The sequence below is a fragment of the Polistes canadensis genome, unplaced genomic scaffold (assembly GCF_001313835.1).
Source record: "Polistes canadensis isolate GaletaPanama2010 unplaced genomic scaffold, ASM131383v1 scaffold_81, whole genome shotgun sequence".
NCBI lineage: Eukaryota > Metazoa > Arthropoda > Insecta > Hymenoptera > Vespidae > Polistes > Polistes canadensis.
The window spans coordinates 420,860-439,410 of NW_014569628.1; the positions used below are offsets into that span (position 1 = coordinate 420,860).

Consider the following 18,551-nt stretch of genomic DNA (forward strand, 5'->3'; position numbering starts at 1 on the left):
TTTTTTTCCTTACTTTCTTTCTTTACAAAGTCAAGACACCGATGATAATAATAATAATTTATCTTTCGATGAGTGAGTCCTTACCTCTCCCCTACCCCTCCCCCTTCCCTTCTTCCACCTCCTATCGAATAAAATGCATCATAGTTAGTTGTTCCTTATCGATCGATTCATCGAAATTTTTTCTTTTTGGATAAGGGGAACGGGACGAGATGGGACGGGGTTTTCTTATTATTTTTCGAAACGTTCGAAATGAAATATATCTATCAATCAATAATGGTTACATCACCCAACGGATATATTAATCGATTAATAAAATCGATATATATATATATATATATATAGTTTTTTTACGAATAGAGAATAATTCAATCGTATGATGATATATATATTTTTTAATAAATTATTCATCCGGTGACATTTCGAAATGCAACGAACCTAAACGCGCGATTTTACATTACCGATCTTTTTAGAATTGATTATTCCATTTTGTAATATCACGTACACACGCTTGTGCATTACAATTACTCGTGTAAGGGAACAATACATCGTGTATTATATGTGCCAGTTATTATAACAATTGACTAATTGTAAATCAATCAAATTTTTGTACGAACTTATTCTATAGTTTTTTTTTTTTTTTTATTTTACGCAACGCTAAAGTAATTTTTTTAATATGAATGATTAAATATCATTAAATATATGATTCTTTTTTTTTTCGTTAACCTTACTTCACCGTTATAATTATTGGCACATATATTATATGTTGACTCATCAAATATTTTTTTTAAGCATTTGTCTAAACTTATCTATAAATTCTCTCTCTCTCTCTCTCTCTCTTTCTTATTTTCAACTATCATTTAAAAAAAATTAATTTACGCGTTAAAGTTAGTCATTTGAAAATATCGATCGTTAAAAATGAAAACACCATAGAATTTTATATCTCCGATGAATATTTTTTTCTTGTTTTAAACGAATACTCGATAAACATTATCTTACAGCACAACAATAATAACACACAAACAACATTTATATTAATATTAATATTAATAATAATCATCAGGGGAAGTGGGAAAAGAAAATCACTCGCATATTTTAAAAAAAAAAAACCACCAAATTATTCGTGTTCATAATCTCGTCCGTAAAAGCTTTTGAATATATTATTCGTTCGCATTCCGTCGTGTTCGAAGCTCCTACGTTTTGTATGCGCCTCCCCTCCCCAACCCACGTTGTACGCTTTCTCGCTTATATTTTAATTTTTTGTATTGTGTTAACGAGGAAAATATTATGGGAAGAAAAAAAAAAAAGAAAAGAATAGAAACATGGTATAGAAGGGGAGAAAAGGTATATCTGGGGTTGTGTGTTTTTTTTTTTTTTTCTTTTTTTCACGTTAATATATTCGTACGTAACACAGTCCTCGTAAAAAAATAAAGTGTTGGTTGAAATCGTCGAGCTTTTTTTATCCGATGCCCGAGCAGCAAGCAAGCAAACAAACAAACAAACAAGCACCTTTGCGTCGTCGTTCATCGTTCATCATCGACAGCTAAAAAAAAATAAAACAATAAAATATCTATATACACGCCCGAATAAAAATAATTATTAAAAAACAAACAAAAAAAAATCATAAATCAATGACGGAGACAAATTTAACGAAGACAATACGTCTTCTTGTTCTTATTTCTAACAGAAGAAAGGTGTCGCAAGTACTCGTCTCTGCTTTTCGATCCGGTCCATCAACTTGGAGTATAAAAATCGATGTTGACAAATAATCGTTTACATGAAGAAGAACAACTCGTTGTACTATCGTGGAAAGTCCGAGAGAAAAGAAGATAGTGTTTTAAGAAGAGGAAGAAGAAGAGAAGGAGAAGGAGGAGGATTAGGAGGAGGAGGAGGAGGTAATGGTGAGGAGAGAGAGAGAGAAGGGGATTAAAATAATAATTAAAAAGAAAAAAAATAAATAAAAAAGAGAAGGAACCAAACGCAAAATAAGAATAAACTGCTGGTGTATTATTTAGTTTGTCAATTGAAATAAGAGAGAGACAAACACTCACTCGATTCCTCGAACATGGAGGATCGAGAGAGTCCCTTTGCAAGGACTCAACCAAGTAGAAGTTCGATAAGACCAGCAAGTATTTTACGAAAGGCTGCCATGTTAGCGGTTAATAATAGTAGCGGTGGTGGTGGTCACGAAACTGGACGACAGGAAGTAACAAGTCCTAAAACAATGAACAAGAGACTACCTACGGCGCACACTGCATTGGACAATTTGAAACAATGGGAATTGGTTGAGGATAGTAATAAAGGTCTTCAAGTTGTCGAGAAAAGAAATTCTACGAAAGGAATGCCAAGCAGTCCTTCGTCATACGGTAACAAGACGCCGGTGTTTTCGAGAAGAACGATGCCCGCTGATAATGCAATGATCGACGTTAATTTCGAAGAAAAATTAAAGGCATTTAAAAATTCTAAGATCATACAACCGATTCACGAACCGTCGTTGATATCTTTGCAAAACGAACATGAATCACCTATAAGTCTTAATTTGATTTTAAAGCAACGTCAAGAACAACAACAGCAGAAACAACAATTGCAACACCAACGGCAACAACAGCAATTCTGTAAAAATAGTAATACTACTGAGGAGAGTAGTACTGACATGCTTCAATTATTGGAACAACAGGTCAAAGCTATCGAAATGGGCACGATAGCGGCTGCGAAAACCCGTCAATTGGAAAACAGCGAGGAATTCCGACCGGAAGTTGAATTACGTTACAGGGAACACGAGGATCTGTTGAAGAATGTTACCGACGACGAGGCCGAGGGGTAAATTTGATCAATTTTATTTTACGTACTCGTTCGCGTCTGGGTGATGAAGTATATAAGTATTGAATTTATATATAGGACACGTGTATATATCACATGATTTTAATCTATTTATAATTCTCTTCTCTCTTTCTCTTTTTTCTTTTCTTTTTTTTTTTTTTCTTCAACATCCGATCAACAGAAAACCGCGATAGTTCCGTGAAATTAATCGACAAGCACGAAATAATCCTACCGTAACGAGAGAACAACAAAAAATCAATGTATTTTCTTTATTATTCGTTTTACTATACACTATCATCATCATTCTGCTGATTGCGTTCATATACATTCGTACATCGTGGATACGTATATCCGAGGAACAATCAACACTCCATTACACCCACATTCCCGATACTACCCCTGGCCCTCCCCCATCCCTCTTTTCATCCTTTTTTCCTCGCTCGAATAGTTTATCCAATTTGATCGTCGAACGATCCTTTTCATTTCCGTCGCGATTCAAATTCTCATTTGTTATTATTGGCTGCCGTTAACTGTTGTTACCTTTTTTTTTTTTTTTTATACTATTCCGCGCGGCGGTCCTGCTGCGATTCACACGAGAAAAATAAGAACGGGAGGATTAATTTGCGCTCGAGAGTCTATGGATGCTAATCGAAAAAAAAAATACACGCGCTTGGGCTTAATTTAATTTGAACACTTTTTTTTGCCTTCTAATTTTTCAACAAACATTTTTCTTTCTTTTTTTTTTTTACATATCGTGTCAAACTAGTTTCTTGAATTTTTCCGTGCACACACACAAATATATATTTATATGTACACGTTCCTCACCCACGCGCGTACGATTACGTATTACACTAATGTAAAATATATGATGATACACACCTTGAGAGAATAATAATCTCTCTCAAGAGATAATGGAATATACGAATGAAAACAAAATAAAACAAAAAAATACACCTGACAACAACAACAAAGCAAAATAAACAAAAAAATAAAATAAAATAAAAAAAAAAAGGGCTTCGCCGTTGCATCGCGGAGACGCTACGAGAAATTCAACTGGAAATGCGAGCATCGCAACGAAGAAGCCTTCCTCGGTGAAACTTTCAAGGACAGCTTCGGATACTAGACGAGGACAGGAAACGGAAATACCTTTGAGAGCTCAAACGAGGGTGCAACCAGTTCGCACCCTCGTACGACCAATCATCACTAAGAAAGATCATCGTCAGCTGCAACAACAGCAACAACTACAGCTGCAGCAACAACAGCAACAACAACAACAACAACAACAACAACAGAACAATATTATCAGCAGTACTTTCAGGCCACTCTCTGACGTCATGCAGAAAGGTGTTCGTAACGAGAAGGAGGTATCGAAAATCTTTCTCTTTCTTTCTCATTCTATCTTCTGTTATTTTTTCTTTTTTCTGTTTTTTTTTTTCTTTTTTTTTTTCTTTCCTTCCTTCCTCCACTTTCCTGAACCAATGATAAAATGATAATAATGGTATCGTAATTAACGTTATCTCGTAGCATCTACCCTTGATTTCTATAGATATAATATTACATACCGTTCTTTCAAATCTACCAGCTGTTTCTATCCTTATTTTCAAATATTTACAGAGACGAGAGAAAACCAAAAACAAAAAAAAAGAAATTAAAAAATACTCTTTAGAAAATGATTTTGAACAAAACACGAAACGTTTTAAACCAAATGAAAAATATGAGAACGTGCATAGAGATAGATGATATATATAATAGCACACAAATATAGATATATAAATCTGCTTTTTTTTTTTTTTGGAGGAGGAGGAGGAAGAGGGGGGAAAGAGAGCAACCTTGAACAATCGACTGATTCGTCAGAATTTATCGATTGTACCCCTTTTTATTGCGTTCCTTCTATCATAACGTGACTTGGCAAACAGTCTTGAAAATATCGCGTAATTCTTATCGCTGTTAAACACTTGATTTGATATCTGAACGATATAATATTATACCCCCCTCTCTCTCTCTCTCTCTCTCTCTCTCTCTCTCTCTCTTTAATTATTTTAATATTAATTTGACTTTTATATTTCTACCTTTTATTTGTTTTTTTTCTCTCTCTCTTTTCGTTGTTTTTTTTCATTTAGAATCTCTCGATAATCGAAATACGATATAACAATAATGGATTAATTAAAAAAAGTGTGCAGGGGGGAGGGATCTAGGGAGTGGGTGGTAGCGGGGTGATTTAGAGAGAATCAACAAAATAATTTGTTCCGAGATTCGATTGGAAACTTGAAAATTACAAAGGAGGAGGAGGAGGAGGAGGAGGATATTACGAATATATATCACAAAGTCGTCTCGTGTTAGCACCGAACGAAAATTGTGATAAACGTTAATAAAAGTTCTCTGCTTGTCTGTGCGCAAGCAACGACCAAGTTGATGATGACTCGTCGTCGTCGTCGTAGTCATAGTCGTCGTCATAGTCGTCGTCAACGGTACAGTCTGCGGCTCATCCGTTCGAGCTGAAATAATCCGGATGGGTTGCTTCCCTGCTGCTGCTGCTGTTGCTGTCCCATCGGTTCTCTCTCTCTCTATACGATCTGTTTAGCAAGAGGCAGTCATATAATTTAACGATCGTGGGATCCTATCGAACACGATTCAATCCAAGTATCATCTTTTTCAACAGCAACAGCAACAGCAGCAACAGCAACAGAATGAGATAGATACGCTTGGTTGAATAACGCATTTAAGTATGAAAAAGGATTGAAGGTTTCTTTCCAGGTAGAGTAAGAAGAATCATCTTGGCTTTTTACTTTTTACTTTTTTCTTTTTACTTTCTTCTTCAAATAATAAATATCAAAGAAGAAGACTATAGAGACTGTAAGGATTAAATGATACAAAAGGAAAATAATTCTCCTATAATAGACATTCCAAGTGGGATTGAACGGGATTTATCTCTAGCGTCACTTGATATCTAAGATATTCTCATTCGAGAAGGAGAACTCTCGTAAAAGGGGGAAAACCGTAGACTCTGCCGAATTTCATATGCACCCCTCATCCCCTGATAACCCTTAGGCAAAGGAGTCGATTTTGCTTTCCATCGTCGACGTGTCTCTCATCTAAAAGCTATCTCTCTCTCTCTCTCTCTCTCTCTCTCTCTCTCTCTCTCTCTCTCTCTCTCTCTCTCTCTTTCGCAAATATTCTACAAATCGCGTGGGATCTATTTCTAAGATCATCTGATACAATTCTACGAAAACATAACTTCTCTCGATTGACCAATTACTACGTTAATAAAAAAAAAAGTATACCGTAAGATATAATTTCCAAATGTGAAAATAACAAAATAATTTATGAGTCGCGTGTCGTAATTTTAAAAAGTAAACTTAAATTATGAACATGATTGGTAGCAGCTTTTCATTAACAACCGTTAACTGGGAATCCGATCAGCTGACCAAAACTCTACTTTCTCTCTCTCGTTCTCTCTCAACCGAGATTATCCGAGAAAAGCCGATGGGCTGGCTGGTTGGTTGGTTGGTTGGTTGGTTGGTTGGTTGGTTGGTTGGTTGGTTGGTTGGTTGGTTGGTTGGTTGGTTGGTTGGTTGGTGGTGGGTCCCCTTCAGATAGGTGGGTCGACTTTGCTTCTGGTAGGTAGAATTTCACTCTTTATGTTGTCTCCCTTCTCTCTCTCTCTCTCTCTCTCTCTCTCTCTCTCTCTCTCTCTCTCTCTCTCTCTCTCTCTCTTTTTCTCTTTCTCTCCTCTCGTCCCAGAGACGCGCATGCGTCGACGACGTCGTTCAGGAGGCGGCAGGCAAACGTCGACGAGGTGGACGAAGAGGAAGAGGAAGAGGAGAAACAGAAGAACAGAGAGAGAGAGAGAGAGAGAGAGAGAGAGAGAGAGAGAGAGAGAGAGAGAGAAGGGGTTGGGGGGAGGATAGGCTCAGCTTTCAAGGGTGGTTCGCTTCTACCGGGGGTGGCGACACACCGCGTATTGATTCTCCTTTCTCGCATCCCTCCGGCTGTTGAGACTTTCTGTCGTTCTCTTTCCTCTTCTCTCCTCTCCTCACCTCACCACACTTCACCTCTCTCTTTCTCTTTTTCTCTCTGCTCCTTGTATCTTTCGTGTTCTCTCTCGGTTCCTCCTTGTATTTCTATCTCTTTCTCTCTCTCTCTCTCTCTCTCTCTCTCTCTCTCTGCCTCTCTCTCTCTCACACATACTCTCTGTCAGGTGCGCGCGCGCAACTGCAACCCAGCAGACACCAGTCAAGGGGTTGATTCGAGTCCCGAAGGAAAAGGAAAGGAGAGTCGGCTCCCTTTCGCGAGAGAAAGATTGATCATGTCGATGATCAATTCGAATAAAATCAGAAGAAAGTTAATCCTCGAGTCGTCGGCATGCATTACGAATCAATCTATATCATCTTTATAACGATAGAAGAAAGTTTGTTAAATAAAGAACGGACTAAAAAAACGCGAATTTCGTCTGTGTATTATTAATGATATCTCTTGTCCGATGTTAAAATTTGCTTGGTAGTGGTAGTGTTAGTGTTGTTCTATATGTTTCGAAAAAGATTAGGGAAACGCGTTACCTTACCTACCACACCACCACCCATTCTAATCCGTTTTCTTTTCATTTGATTGTTTTATGTTAATAGACAACATTCTCGTGAATATCGAAAAGGAGGTGTTGTCTATACAAAGAGAGAAGGATATTAATATATAGAAAAATAAAAGGCGAAAGTTAATTGGTGATGATTATGTGATATTATGTATCTTTTTCCCTGACAATTGCATCGAGGAGGAGAGTAGTGTTAGTGTAATAAAAAAAATAAAAAGAAAAGAAAAAACTACAGACGTTATATAGTGCGAGTTGTTGAATGGATCGTTTCACGTTCATCTCTTTTTCCTCCTATCGTCGAGTACGACGAACGGGCTCGCATTTGTGGGATCTGATCGAAAGGATTCCATCAAGTTGTTGTCCTAATCGTCGTCGTCGTCGTCGTCGTCAACATCATCATCATCATCATCACCATACTTCTCCATTTAAAAAGGATTATCAAACGTGGAATCGTCATAATTATTCATTATCTAAACACCATCTTTGATCCTTCATTGCCTCGGATGCGAACTTCGGTGTTTTTCTCTTATTCCTGTTTATAATCTTCGAATCATTCATTCGCGCGAGAAGTGTGTTGTTCTTTTACTAATTAAATAATTCATTCATTCATTATTATTATTACATATATATATATATATATATTGTTATATTATTCTTTTTCTGGTTTATTTTGTTATATTTATTAAAATATTAATATACATATTCTTCGCTAAAGAACAAATGTTGGATTTAGTTTGCGACAATTTCCGGTCGATTATTCAAACTCGTCTTTGTTCCGCGAACAAGGTGGAATCTTAGCACTTAGGGATTACATTGTAAGGTTGTTTAAGCCTCTCACGTCTATGTCTCAGAATCGTTCTTCGCGATAAAGAAATTTCTTCAAGATGACGTTCTATGGTGTCCCAAGTAATTATTCGTGTTTCTTAAACGATCCAACAATTTTATTGATGATCGATAAAATTCGGACAAGAGAATGGAATTCCTTGTCCTGAAATTTCATACTTGATCATCCCTGAGACATTGAAATATCTGAGAGAGATGTTTCTTATTAATTAATTAATTTTTTTAAGTAACTCTGTGTGGAAATTGATTTTGAAGACCGAAGAAGAGAATCGTACGTAACAAGAGAGAGAGAGAGAGAGAAAACCAACAGGGACTCCTCCTCCTTCTTCGGGATATTAGATTAGAATAAAAAAATGATCGATCTGAATGACCGTCGTTAATGCGTTTAAATCGACGCCTTTTTCTTTCGAAATAAAACCAAAAGAACATTCAAGCTGGCGACCTCGAAGGTTGCTGCAGCCACCTCTTGCAAGATGGTCACTCGTGGCCTGACGCGGGTAATTGACCTCCTTGACAATTAATTATATTGCTACTTGCTTACTTATAATTTTCTTTTTGTTTTCTTGTTGTTTTTTTTCCTCCCCCTATTTTTTCTTCTTTCCTTATGAAACAAAAAAGCTTGAATCATTTTAGATATCCGATACTTTGTTGTAATTTGTAACGTAATTACGACAATTATTACAACGAATCTAGCGTTGACGTTAAAAAACGCAAATGTTACAAATTTTCCGGGTGGGGGACACGTTGATGAATTTATTAGTTACGTTTTATGTTTCATTCTTAAGACATAAAAAAAATGTCCTTGATACTTGCATTACAGTGGTTGTGTTGTATGCTGTTCTACACGCAACTCTGTTCGAAATAATCTGTATCTGGTGCACTCTAACGAGCTTTAATTAATTACATTGACAATGGCTCGTCCCTGGAAGTGTCAAGTGCGATTCACGGTTCACACGTCCTTTTTAATATACCTATACGTTTACTATGTACTTAGATCAATCTATAGAAAAGTATACGAGCTAAGAGAATGAACTTATATATTCTTGAATCGTTTTCTTTAATTTTCTTGCAGCGTCTTAAAATAAGACTCTAGCCTTAATATAATGAAGAGATTCACGAACACATGTTAATTTATCTTGGTATTTGTTTTATTTGCAGACCGGGGATGGCGTTGGAGCATTGTCGACCAGCGGTGGACGAATGTCGTCCAGGAGCCGAACCTCCGAGGAACCGCACATTGGTAAATACAAGTTACTCAAAACCATTGGTAAGGGTAACTTCGCCAAGGTCAAACTTGCTAAACATGTACCTACGGGGAAAGAAGTGGCCATCAAGATTATCGACAAAACGCAACTTAATCCGGGCAGTCTTCAAAAGGTTAATATGATGGAAATCTTTACTTACATTAATAATTACATTTTTATAGTTGAATATTTCAAGCCAAATATCATTTATTTTTTTTTCATCACGCAGCTCTTTCGAGAAGTAAGGATAATGAAGATGCTCGACCATCCGAACATAGTGAAACTTTTCCAAGTAATCGAGACTGAAAAGACACTGTACCTGGTAATGGAGTATGCTAGCGGTGGTGAAGTATTCGATTATCTCGTTTTACATGGTCGAATGAAGGAAAAGGAGGCTCGTGCTAAATTTAGGCAAATCGTGTCTGCCGTGCAATACTGCCATCAGAAAAAGATCATTCATAGAGACTTAAAGGCCGAGAATTTGTTACTCGACAGCGAGATGAACATTAAGATCGCTGACTTTGGTTTCAGTAATGAATTTACACCTGGTAACAAATTGGATACTTTCTGTGGCTCGCCACCTTACGCTGCACCTGAACTTTTCCAAGGTTTGTGATTGTTGTTAACCTTTCATTTTACCTTCACACATATACACACACATATATTTTATTGATCTTTCGTTATTCTTGTGACAGGTAAAAAGTATGACGGCCCTGAAGTGGACGTATGGTCGTTGGGAGTAATACTGTATACTTTAGTATCTGGCTCACTGCCATTTGATGGGTCAACACTGAGGGAATTAAGGGAAAGGGTGCTAAGAGGAAAGTATCGGATCCCATTTTACATGTCCACAGACTGTGAAAATCTCTTGAAAAAATTCTTGGTGCTTAACCCTACGAAACGAGCCTCGTTAGAGGTACGTGGAGATAAGGTCCGAGTAGTATTAAACTCGTGAGTTGTGTAGAAACCTAAGAAAGAATGAGATAACTTAAAGCGTTGATCTCCTTGTTTTTTTTTTTTTCTCTTTATATTTGTCTTACAGAATATAATGAAAGATAAATGGATGAATATGGGATATGAGGATGACGAATTGAAACCGTACTTAGAACCTGAACCTGATTATAAAGACCACAAGAGGATAGGTGAGTCTGCCAGTATGTACATAACACTTACTACTTACTGTTTTTATGTTTAGCAAGCAAGCATTCCATATCTAATGTGGGCACTCTTGACTTCTTCACTCTAAAAGCATTTTACTACGAAATATAATCATTTAACTAATGAAACATCATTTATTTGATTATATTACTAATCGCATCATCCTGTTCTAAAAAAAAAAAGATTGACCACAACGTAAGACGTATCAGGAAATATTTTTATATATAATATAATAATTACGGATAATATATCAGAATCCTTATTTTTAATACAATTTAATTAAACGTCATGCTACGTTAGTTAAAATAGATTTTAGCGTAATAGCATGCAAAATAATAGACGTAATGCGTATTTCGTTAAATTATTAATAATAACTGATTCGATTGAACGAATTATTACACAGCTGTGTTCATCTATATTTATTTTGATCATATATATAATATTTTTTTAACTGATATACCTATGCATGAATACATTTATGTGTCTTTATGTGTAATCCAAGTCTATTAATTATATTATAATGTATGCATTATTGAAACTTTTGTAACTAAACATCGAACATACATATCCAACTATATAATTGTTATCTCTCTCAAGCAATCATACAAAAATTAGTCTCATTATTTTAGAATTTGTTATATATTATATATGTAGAGTAATATCGTTACTTTAGTTAAAATACTTAGATATAATATTATTGTTGTATCGTATATATATGTTATATGTAGAATATTCTTCTTTTATTTGATGTGACTATGCCGATCCACGTATTTGTTTCAGAGGCCTTAGCTAATATGGGATATACGAGAAGTGAGATAGAAGACTCATTAGGTCAAGCTAAATATGATGATGTATTTGCGACATATTTGCTATTAGGCAGAAAAACAACAGATGTAAGTAGAAAATATTTTAAAATAGTAAATATTATTTTGGTAGATCATCAAAATGGTAGATTCTCATTTATTTTTGATTATTATATTTGTTAATTATTCTTGTTTTATTTGAAATAGCCTGAAAGTGATGGCTCACGGTCCGGAAGTTCTTTATCGTTGCGCACTATTCCTGCACAAGTTAGTTCGGGCGGAGGAGGAAGTAGTGGAGGAGGTACAGGTGGTGCTGTACAAAGCCCATCACACAGAAGTGTTCACAGAAGTATTTCTGCTAGCAATCCAAAGCCCAGCAGACGGGCCTCGTCTGGTGGCGAAACCCTTCGTAAGTGAATGTCATGTTTTAATACAATAACGGTCTAAACTAAAATGTAATGTGAAAACACTATACGATACTGAAAAAAAAATTGAAAAAAAAAAGAAAGGACAAACGTTATGCCTCGGGTAAGCAGATTGATTTTCTTAACTGTAAACTAATAGTTTTATGCTAAAAGCATGCCCCCCCGCCATCGATTTTAAAAGTAATGAAATTGAAAGAAAAATTTATTAAAAAGAGCTAATGTATATATCTTAGGAGGTGCACCAAGTCCAGGTAATGCAACGAATCATAATCATGCTCCTGCTGTAACTGGTGGAACAGTTACCAGTAGTGGTGGTAGCAATTTCAAACGGCAAAATACTGTAGATGCGGCAACAATCAAGGAGAATAGTGCTCGTGTTTCTGCCGCTCGACCTTCCGCACCGAAAAATAGTCCAGGGCAACTCGATACCAGTGAGTTCAACTTGTTCAAAGTACTCTCATACGAGGCACTTTAGGAACAACATTATTTGCTTCTTATGCTATATCCTTAGAGCTTCAAATATCATTTTGCTTTGGACAAGGTTGCAGTGGATTCGTTGCTAATTTATTTTATTGAATTAGATATTAATTTGTAAACGTTCCATATTGTTCTCGTATATTATTATTATTATGTCACATATGTCTGTATGTATTTGATCATGAATTTATTTGCATCATACAATCTCATGATTAATACTATGTCATGATTCCTGAATATCATATACATACACCTCCTTCATTTTCTTTAATGTATTTAGATAACAAATTTTTAAATTATTATATTTTGACACTTTTTTTCATAAATAAATCTAATTCAAGTAATGTTTTGCTTTATTGCATTATAATTTTCTTTTTTTCTCTTTTATTTTTAAATATTATTATATTTATATAATGAATGTGTACTCGTCAAAAACGAGAGTTACACAAATTTTCATACAGAATCAGGATTGATATAGCTCTACAAAGTCATTGTTCTTCTAAACCTTGTCTTGTCTTTTATAATTTAATGTATGCTGCTTTGTTTTGTGTTGAACCATATCTAATGAGGCTTGCAGTGACAATGTTCATTCTAGGCGTGGGTACAAGTCCCAGTAGTAAAGGAAGGGTGGGCAAGAGCAACGCAATGAATGCAGGAGTAGGTGGAGTTCGACCAATTACCTCACCTGCTCCTGGTTCTGTTGGTCGACGTAGCACCATCTCCTATGACCAAGCAAAAACATCTTCTTCTACTGAAAGAACCAACGACGTACCCAGGTATAGTTCCATTCAAAAATTTTCATTAATTCCATATTATTTAAATCATCGATTTGGATTTTATATAAATCAAGAAGGGACCCTGAAATATAAAGTACCAATCTTTATTGATAATAATTTCATTTCAGTATTTCAGGTAGCCTACTTTATTAATATATGATCCTTACAAAAGGTACTGGATTTCTGATAGACGCGAAATGTTGAATCAAGTTGAAATTATTCATTTAAAATATGAATCTTTATTATTATATCCAGTATCTCTCGATCCTTGTATTTTCTTACAAGATATATGAAGTGAAATTTAGATTGTGTATCAAAATTTTAGGTACCTTTATCAATTTAACATTCCTAATCTTACTAACTATATAGGTGACTAATTACTTGTATGTTAAGAGTACTAAACTAATTTAGAAAAAAGTTTGAAAAAGTTTGGATGAGATAACAGAATCTGTCAGCAGAGCCCCAGGGAGTTTATTTGTTTGTTGCATTGCTCTAGCATGTTGGCTGCTGCCTGCCAGACGGTCATTGCAGTTCACTTTCTTTATGGCTTGACAGATGTATTAAGCAAACAATCTAATTCAACGTGCATTCATGTACAGATGCTTGCTAAAATTACATTGAACCACAGTTACATCCACATGTCTTATTCTATTTTTCAAATACTTTTAGATCTTAAGAACGTGTGTGTATAGAGAAACATTCATTAACATCATCATACATCATTCTTATGTTCTAGCGTCATATTCTTATTCATACAAATATTTGCAAAATCAAGTTATTTCTAAGCTAAGAATTTCTTTCGTTTGTATTCATCCTTTTTCCATCCTTTTATATTTCCTAGTCTCTTCATATAATATGAAATTTCTTTCTCTTTTTCTCTTTTCTTTTTTTTTCTTTTCTTTTCCTTTCTTCGACTTCTCTTTCTTTTCATATAAATTTTTCTAACAATAGACATGTACATATCATGTATAATATACACATATATTAAAGTTTTCCTACATATAACGTTGTTGTTATATTGTTAAATGGAAGTATAAAATATAGTTAAAAGCAAACAAATATGTAGTCTACGACACAAAATTATGTCACATATCTACATACATTACAATTAATTAGGTCGTTTTTATAATATACGTTTAGTACATAGATATCAATAGGATACTTTTAGGTAAAGTTAGTGAGAATTAGGATGTAGTATCGTAGTAGAGTATCATCCTATAAATGCAGAGAGGAATAGGTCTAACATGCAGAAAAGTAGGGCCAGGCAATTTGTTCATTAGTTTTGTGCACAGCCTGGGCGAAGGCACTAGACCAACACGGGGTCACACCAAGTCTGCGAGCATCAGTGCAGGTCACCGTTCCTCCAGTGGCGTACCTCCCAGCGACCATTCACTACTGGACCCTCAACCACGCAACGCCCACAACTCCTTACTCGCCACTGCTGACCCTCTTAGGCAGAGGTACAGGTTCCCTATACCTTATCGACCAACCTTTATACATTCCTGTATTATAAAATGTTCAGATACATTTCTTCATACATCTGATTGCTTCTACTCTATTTGGGCCACTAACTCTCTTAGGGTAACAAGGAATTATCTCATTAAGGTTTTCATTACTTGTATACCTTATATATATATAATATATATAATATATATATATATATATATGTAATATGAAGCACTATCAGATTTGTCTAGTTTGCTATAAACAGTTGGACCTATCAATATCTTCCACATAATTTCAAATAATCATCTCTGCATAGATTCTCTAGGACAGTTTTTGGTCATTTGTTCATTGCTCTATTTTCCTGTATCTTTCATTTGCATGTCTCATATTATATCCTTAATTTCCTCTGTTTTAATACTATCACTTTCATATTCGCCTTTATACATTTGATAATGCATCACTTTCATTCCTCAATAATAAATATGCACTACTCCTGTCTATAAACAAAATTAAAGCAACTTAAGGGTGAACTACTATTTGATCTTTATTCATCGTAGATGCATAGAAATGTAATGCAATTACATGACACCAGATCATTGGTTAGTATGCATGTATGTAATGATAGAACATTCTTAGATATGCTACATTTTGGAGAAGTTTAATAATATTTTGAAAATTATACAATAATACATCAATGTTTTTTTCTTCTTTTAAAAATAATTAATAACGAATTTATAATATTTACGCGAATATCAATTTCACCAACTAATATACTTAAATACTTCAAAGTTTAAAACTCAAATATTTTTTAATAAAAAATTGACTATTTTCATTTATTCCTCATAATTTCTAGCAAGCTTAGACCAATTAATTATTCAACCTTTGACTTCTTTGAAGTATTTATTGATGCATGTTATATAAAAAAGAAAAGATATCTGAATTAACTATATAATAATTCATAAATGCGCTTATATGTAACATTATACTCTATTACATACATGGAATGTTGCTTATCTGATATGTGAATTTTTCTAGCAATTGCTTTCCACGACAGTTGTAAATTTATAATAAGTCTATCCATATTCGATTCTCCATCGAATTTATTATTACTCTTTTTGCATATTATTTATTCTGTCTCTATGAAACAACAACAAAAAATATATATTGTATATATATATGTATATGTATATGTATATGTATATGTATATTTATATTTATATGTGTATGTATATACATATATATATACATATATATATACAAATTTTCTGCACAAACTTATTTTTATGCGCAATGTGTAAGAATCCAACCAAAATATATAATAAATAATAATATTAGTAGTAAGTTGAAAAAAGAAAAGTAATATTCATTGTAAAATAAATATTTTTTATTAGCTTGGGCGTACCTCCAAGCAATAGACTAGCAACACCAACAACACCGGCGTTTCCTCGAAATGTTCCAAGCCGTAGTACGTTCCATTCTGGGCAAAACAGAGCACAGCGTAGTCATACTCAGGTCAGTATGTGTATCTGTATAGGTGTATACCTATATTATGTATATATATGTAATTTAGAAGATAAAATGAAATAGATTACACAAAAAGAACAAAAATAATAAAATTATTGAAATGTTCCCTTTTGTATTTTTTATTAGACTCTCGTGAATATACTAGTATGTACAAATAAATATTATCTTACTTTTTCTATTCTTACTACTATTTTTTATCCAGTATTTCATAGTTTTTATTTTATACAAATGTATATAAAATATTGCAGGGTCATACACATACACAGGACACAAATGCGATTAGCCCCCTAGCAAGGCCATCCTTTTTCTCCAAGTTGTCTTCAAAATTCTCCAAACGGTAAGTTTTACCATTTGTGTGTATATATATATATATATATAGATATATTACATATATATATATATACATTTTTTTTGTTTAAATGCCTTATAGTTTCATATATATATATATATGAATTGAAATTATCATTTGCATGCTAGATGATGTTTTTGTTTTTAAGGATGCACAATGACTATGTATTTCTGAAAATTTCTATACTGTTATGATAAATATTAATAAGAACTACACAGTACTATTATTACCTTATATAATTTGATGAGCCAGCAGCGACCATTATCAATGAAAGCCATAAAACATGTAGTTCTTCATGTATATTCCGTTTTTTCTAGTTTTATTGACTTGTATATGCATATATTATATTGTACGTACCATTTTCATCCTCAAGCGTCTCCACTTTCATCTGTCTGTATTGCTTATTTGTCCCATAAATATATGCTTTATCAAGTTTTAGCACCTTTTTAGTTTTAAAGTCTGAGTAAAAATAATTTAACTTTTATTTGGTTATTTCTTTTTCTCTCTTTATCTTTCACTCTGTCTCTCTCTCTCTTTCTCTCTCTCTCTCTCTCTCTCTCTCTCTTTAGAATTTACTTATATAAAAATAACTGCAATATTAACTCTCATCCTCTTGTACATTTTTTTTCTAGATTTTGTTATATATAATCGTCTATAATTAGTTAACGTATATCACTTTTTTCATGTTATTATTTGTACATTGTGTAGATCCTTAAAGCTCATTGAAAAAAAAAAAAGTAAAAAAAAAATAAAAATAAAATATACTAAAAAAAAAGAATAGTACTGCTTGGCTAAATTAATGGCCAGCTTGCATACTCATTGTGCATCCCTTTTTGACTTGACTGTAGCAAGGCATATCCTTACTTTATTATTTATATGGGACGTAATTATTATTGCACATTCGAAAATAATAATTAGGATAATAAATAAAATAAAATTGACACATTAATATTTACAAACTGAGGATGTGATGCCACAGAATAACGAGAATAACTCAGACACCACTGTTTAATCGTAACTTTCATGAAATGGTCACTGTACTCATCTCTTGTTATATGTACAGAATATTTTAGAAAAAAAAACTATATATATATACACATACATAAGGATTTGTAGAAGCATAGCCATTGATGCATCAACAATAAAATGATTGTTTCTCTAATTAACTTATATACTAGTATATATTCTATGATGCAGGACGTGAACAAAATAAACTTGGCTTCGTCAGAAGTTTCAACAAGCAAAACAGGCCATACAGATACAAGTCCTAACAATCATGTGTATGCTGATTGTCTTAAAATAATAAATTAAGCATGTTCAACACACACATACTTAAATTAAATCCAAATCATCGGACTCTTGGAGTGCTTGTATAACGAAAGTGTGCATTGAATCAGTGGATTGATGATCAGTGAAATTCAGTTCTGTTATTCTGTGGTTCATCAAATAAAAAAAGGAAAGAAAAAGAAAAAGAAAAAAAAGCACGGACAGCTTCTCTTTTAGTGACTCTTTTACATGTTGATAATTAAAATATATGTCAGAAAACGCGCTCGTATGCGCGTAATTAGTACTACGCATAAAAGTGCGACTAGTTAACATACATACATACATACATACATACATACATACATACATACATATATATAAATACAATTGAAAGTATTAAAAAGTAGTCTTCCTGAAATCATCATCGTACAGGAAGTCGCCTTATGCACTCTTAGGTATATGTAGCACTGAAATCTGTGCCTTTTCTAATTCAGCCTGCCAATCTGCTATGTGCACTTTACGTCGATCATCTAAAAGAAAAGAAAAGAAAAGAAAAGAAAAAAAAAAAGAAAAAGATAGAAGAAAACTCTGTAAACTTCCTTATATTTTTATACATTTTTCATAATAAGCATTATGGTGTACCTTTACTTTTTTTTCAAAGAAAAGGTTACGATTCATGACTCTATTTAAAAATAGCATAATGATTTAGATGAGTTTCGACGTGGAGTATTAGCCTTTGAAACGTCAAAGGTATAATAATCTGTTTAATCAAATATTTAATTAAAAAGAAAAAAGAAAATAGTGCTTATAATTAAAAGGAAAAAAAAGAAAGAGAGAA

General features: G+C 33.8%; 1 protein-coding gene across 19 annotated transcripts in view; it reads left to right on the forward strand.

Annotated features, from left to right (window-relative positions):
* Window positions 1-18,551, forward strand: part of LOC106786758 (serine/threonine-protein kinase MARK2-like) — a 61,833-nt gene that overhangs the window by 33,061 nt on the left and 10,221 nt on the right. For 2 of the 19 annotated variants that reach the window (XM_014748491.1, XM_014748495.1), the window contains exons 1-13: window positions 1,915-2,817; window positions 3,830-4,181; window positions 9,404-9,622; window positions 9,719-10,097; window positions 10,185-10,420; window positions 10,532-10,643; window positions 11,428-11,540; window positions 11,658-11,859; window positions 12,109-12,306; window positions 12,930-13,128; window positions 14,409-14,588; window positions 15,966-16,086; window positions 16,365-16,435. In XM_014748491.1, coding sequence (XP_014603977.1) covers window positions 2,063-2,817; window positions 3,830-4,181; window positions 9,404-9,622; window positions 9,719-10,097; window positions 10,185-10,420; window positions 10,532-10,643; window positions 11,428-11,540; window positions 11,658-11,859; window positions 12,109-12,306; window positions 12,930-13,128; window positions 14,409-14,588; window positions 15,966-16,086; window positions 16,365-16,435 — 3,137 coding nt within the window. In that variant the 5' untranslated portion in view covers window positions 1,915-2,062. Of the gene's footprint in view, window positions 1-1,906; window positions 2,818-3,829; window positions 4,182-9,403; window positions 9,623-9,718; window positions 10,098-10,184; window positions 10,421-10,531; window positions 10,644-11,427; window positions 11,541-11,657; window positions 11,860-12,108; window positions 12,307-12,929; window positions 13,129-14,408; window positions 14,589-15,965; window positions 16,087-16,346; window positions 16,436-17,644; window positions 17,910-18,551 lie in introns of those variants that run through there. The other 17 variants (XM_014748489.1, XM_014748504.1, XM_014748493.1 and 14 more) reach the window with 15 other exon arrangements.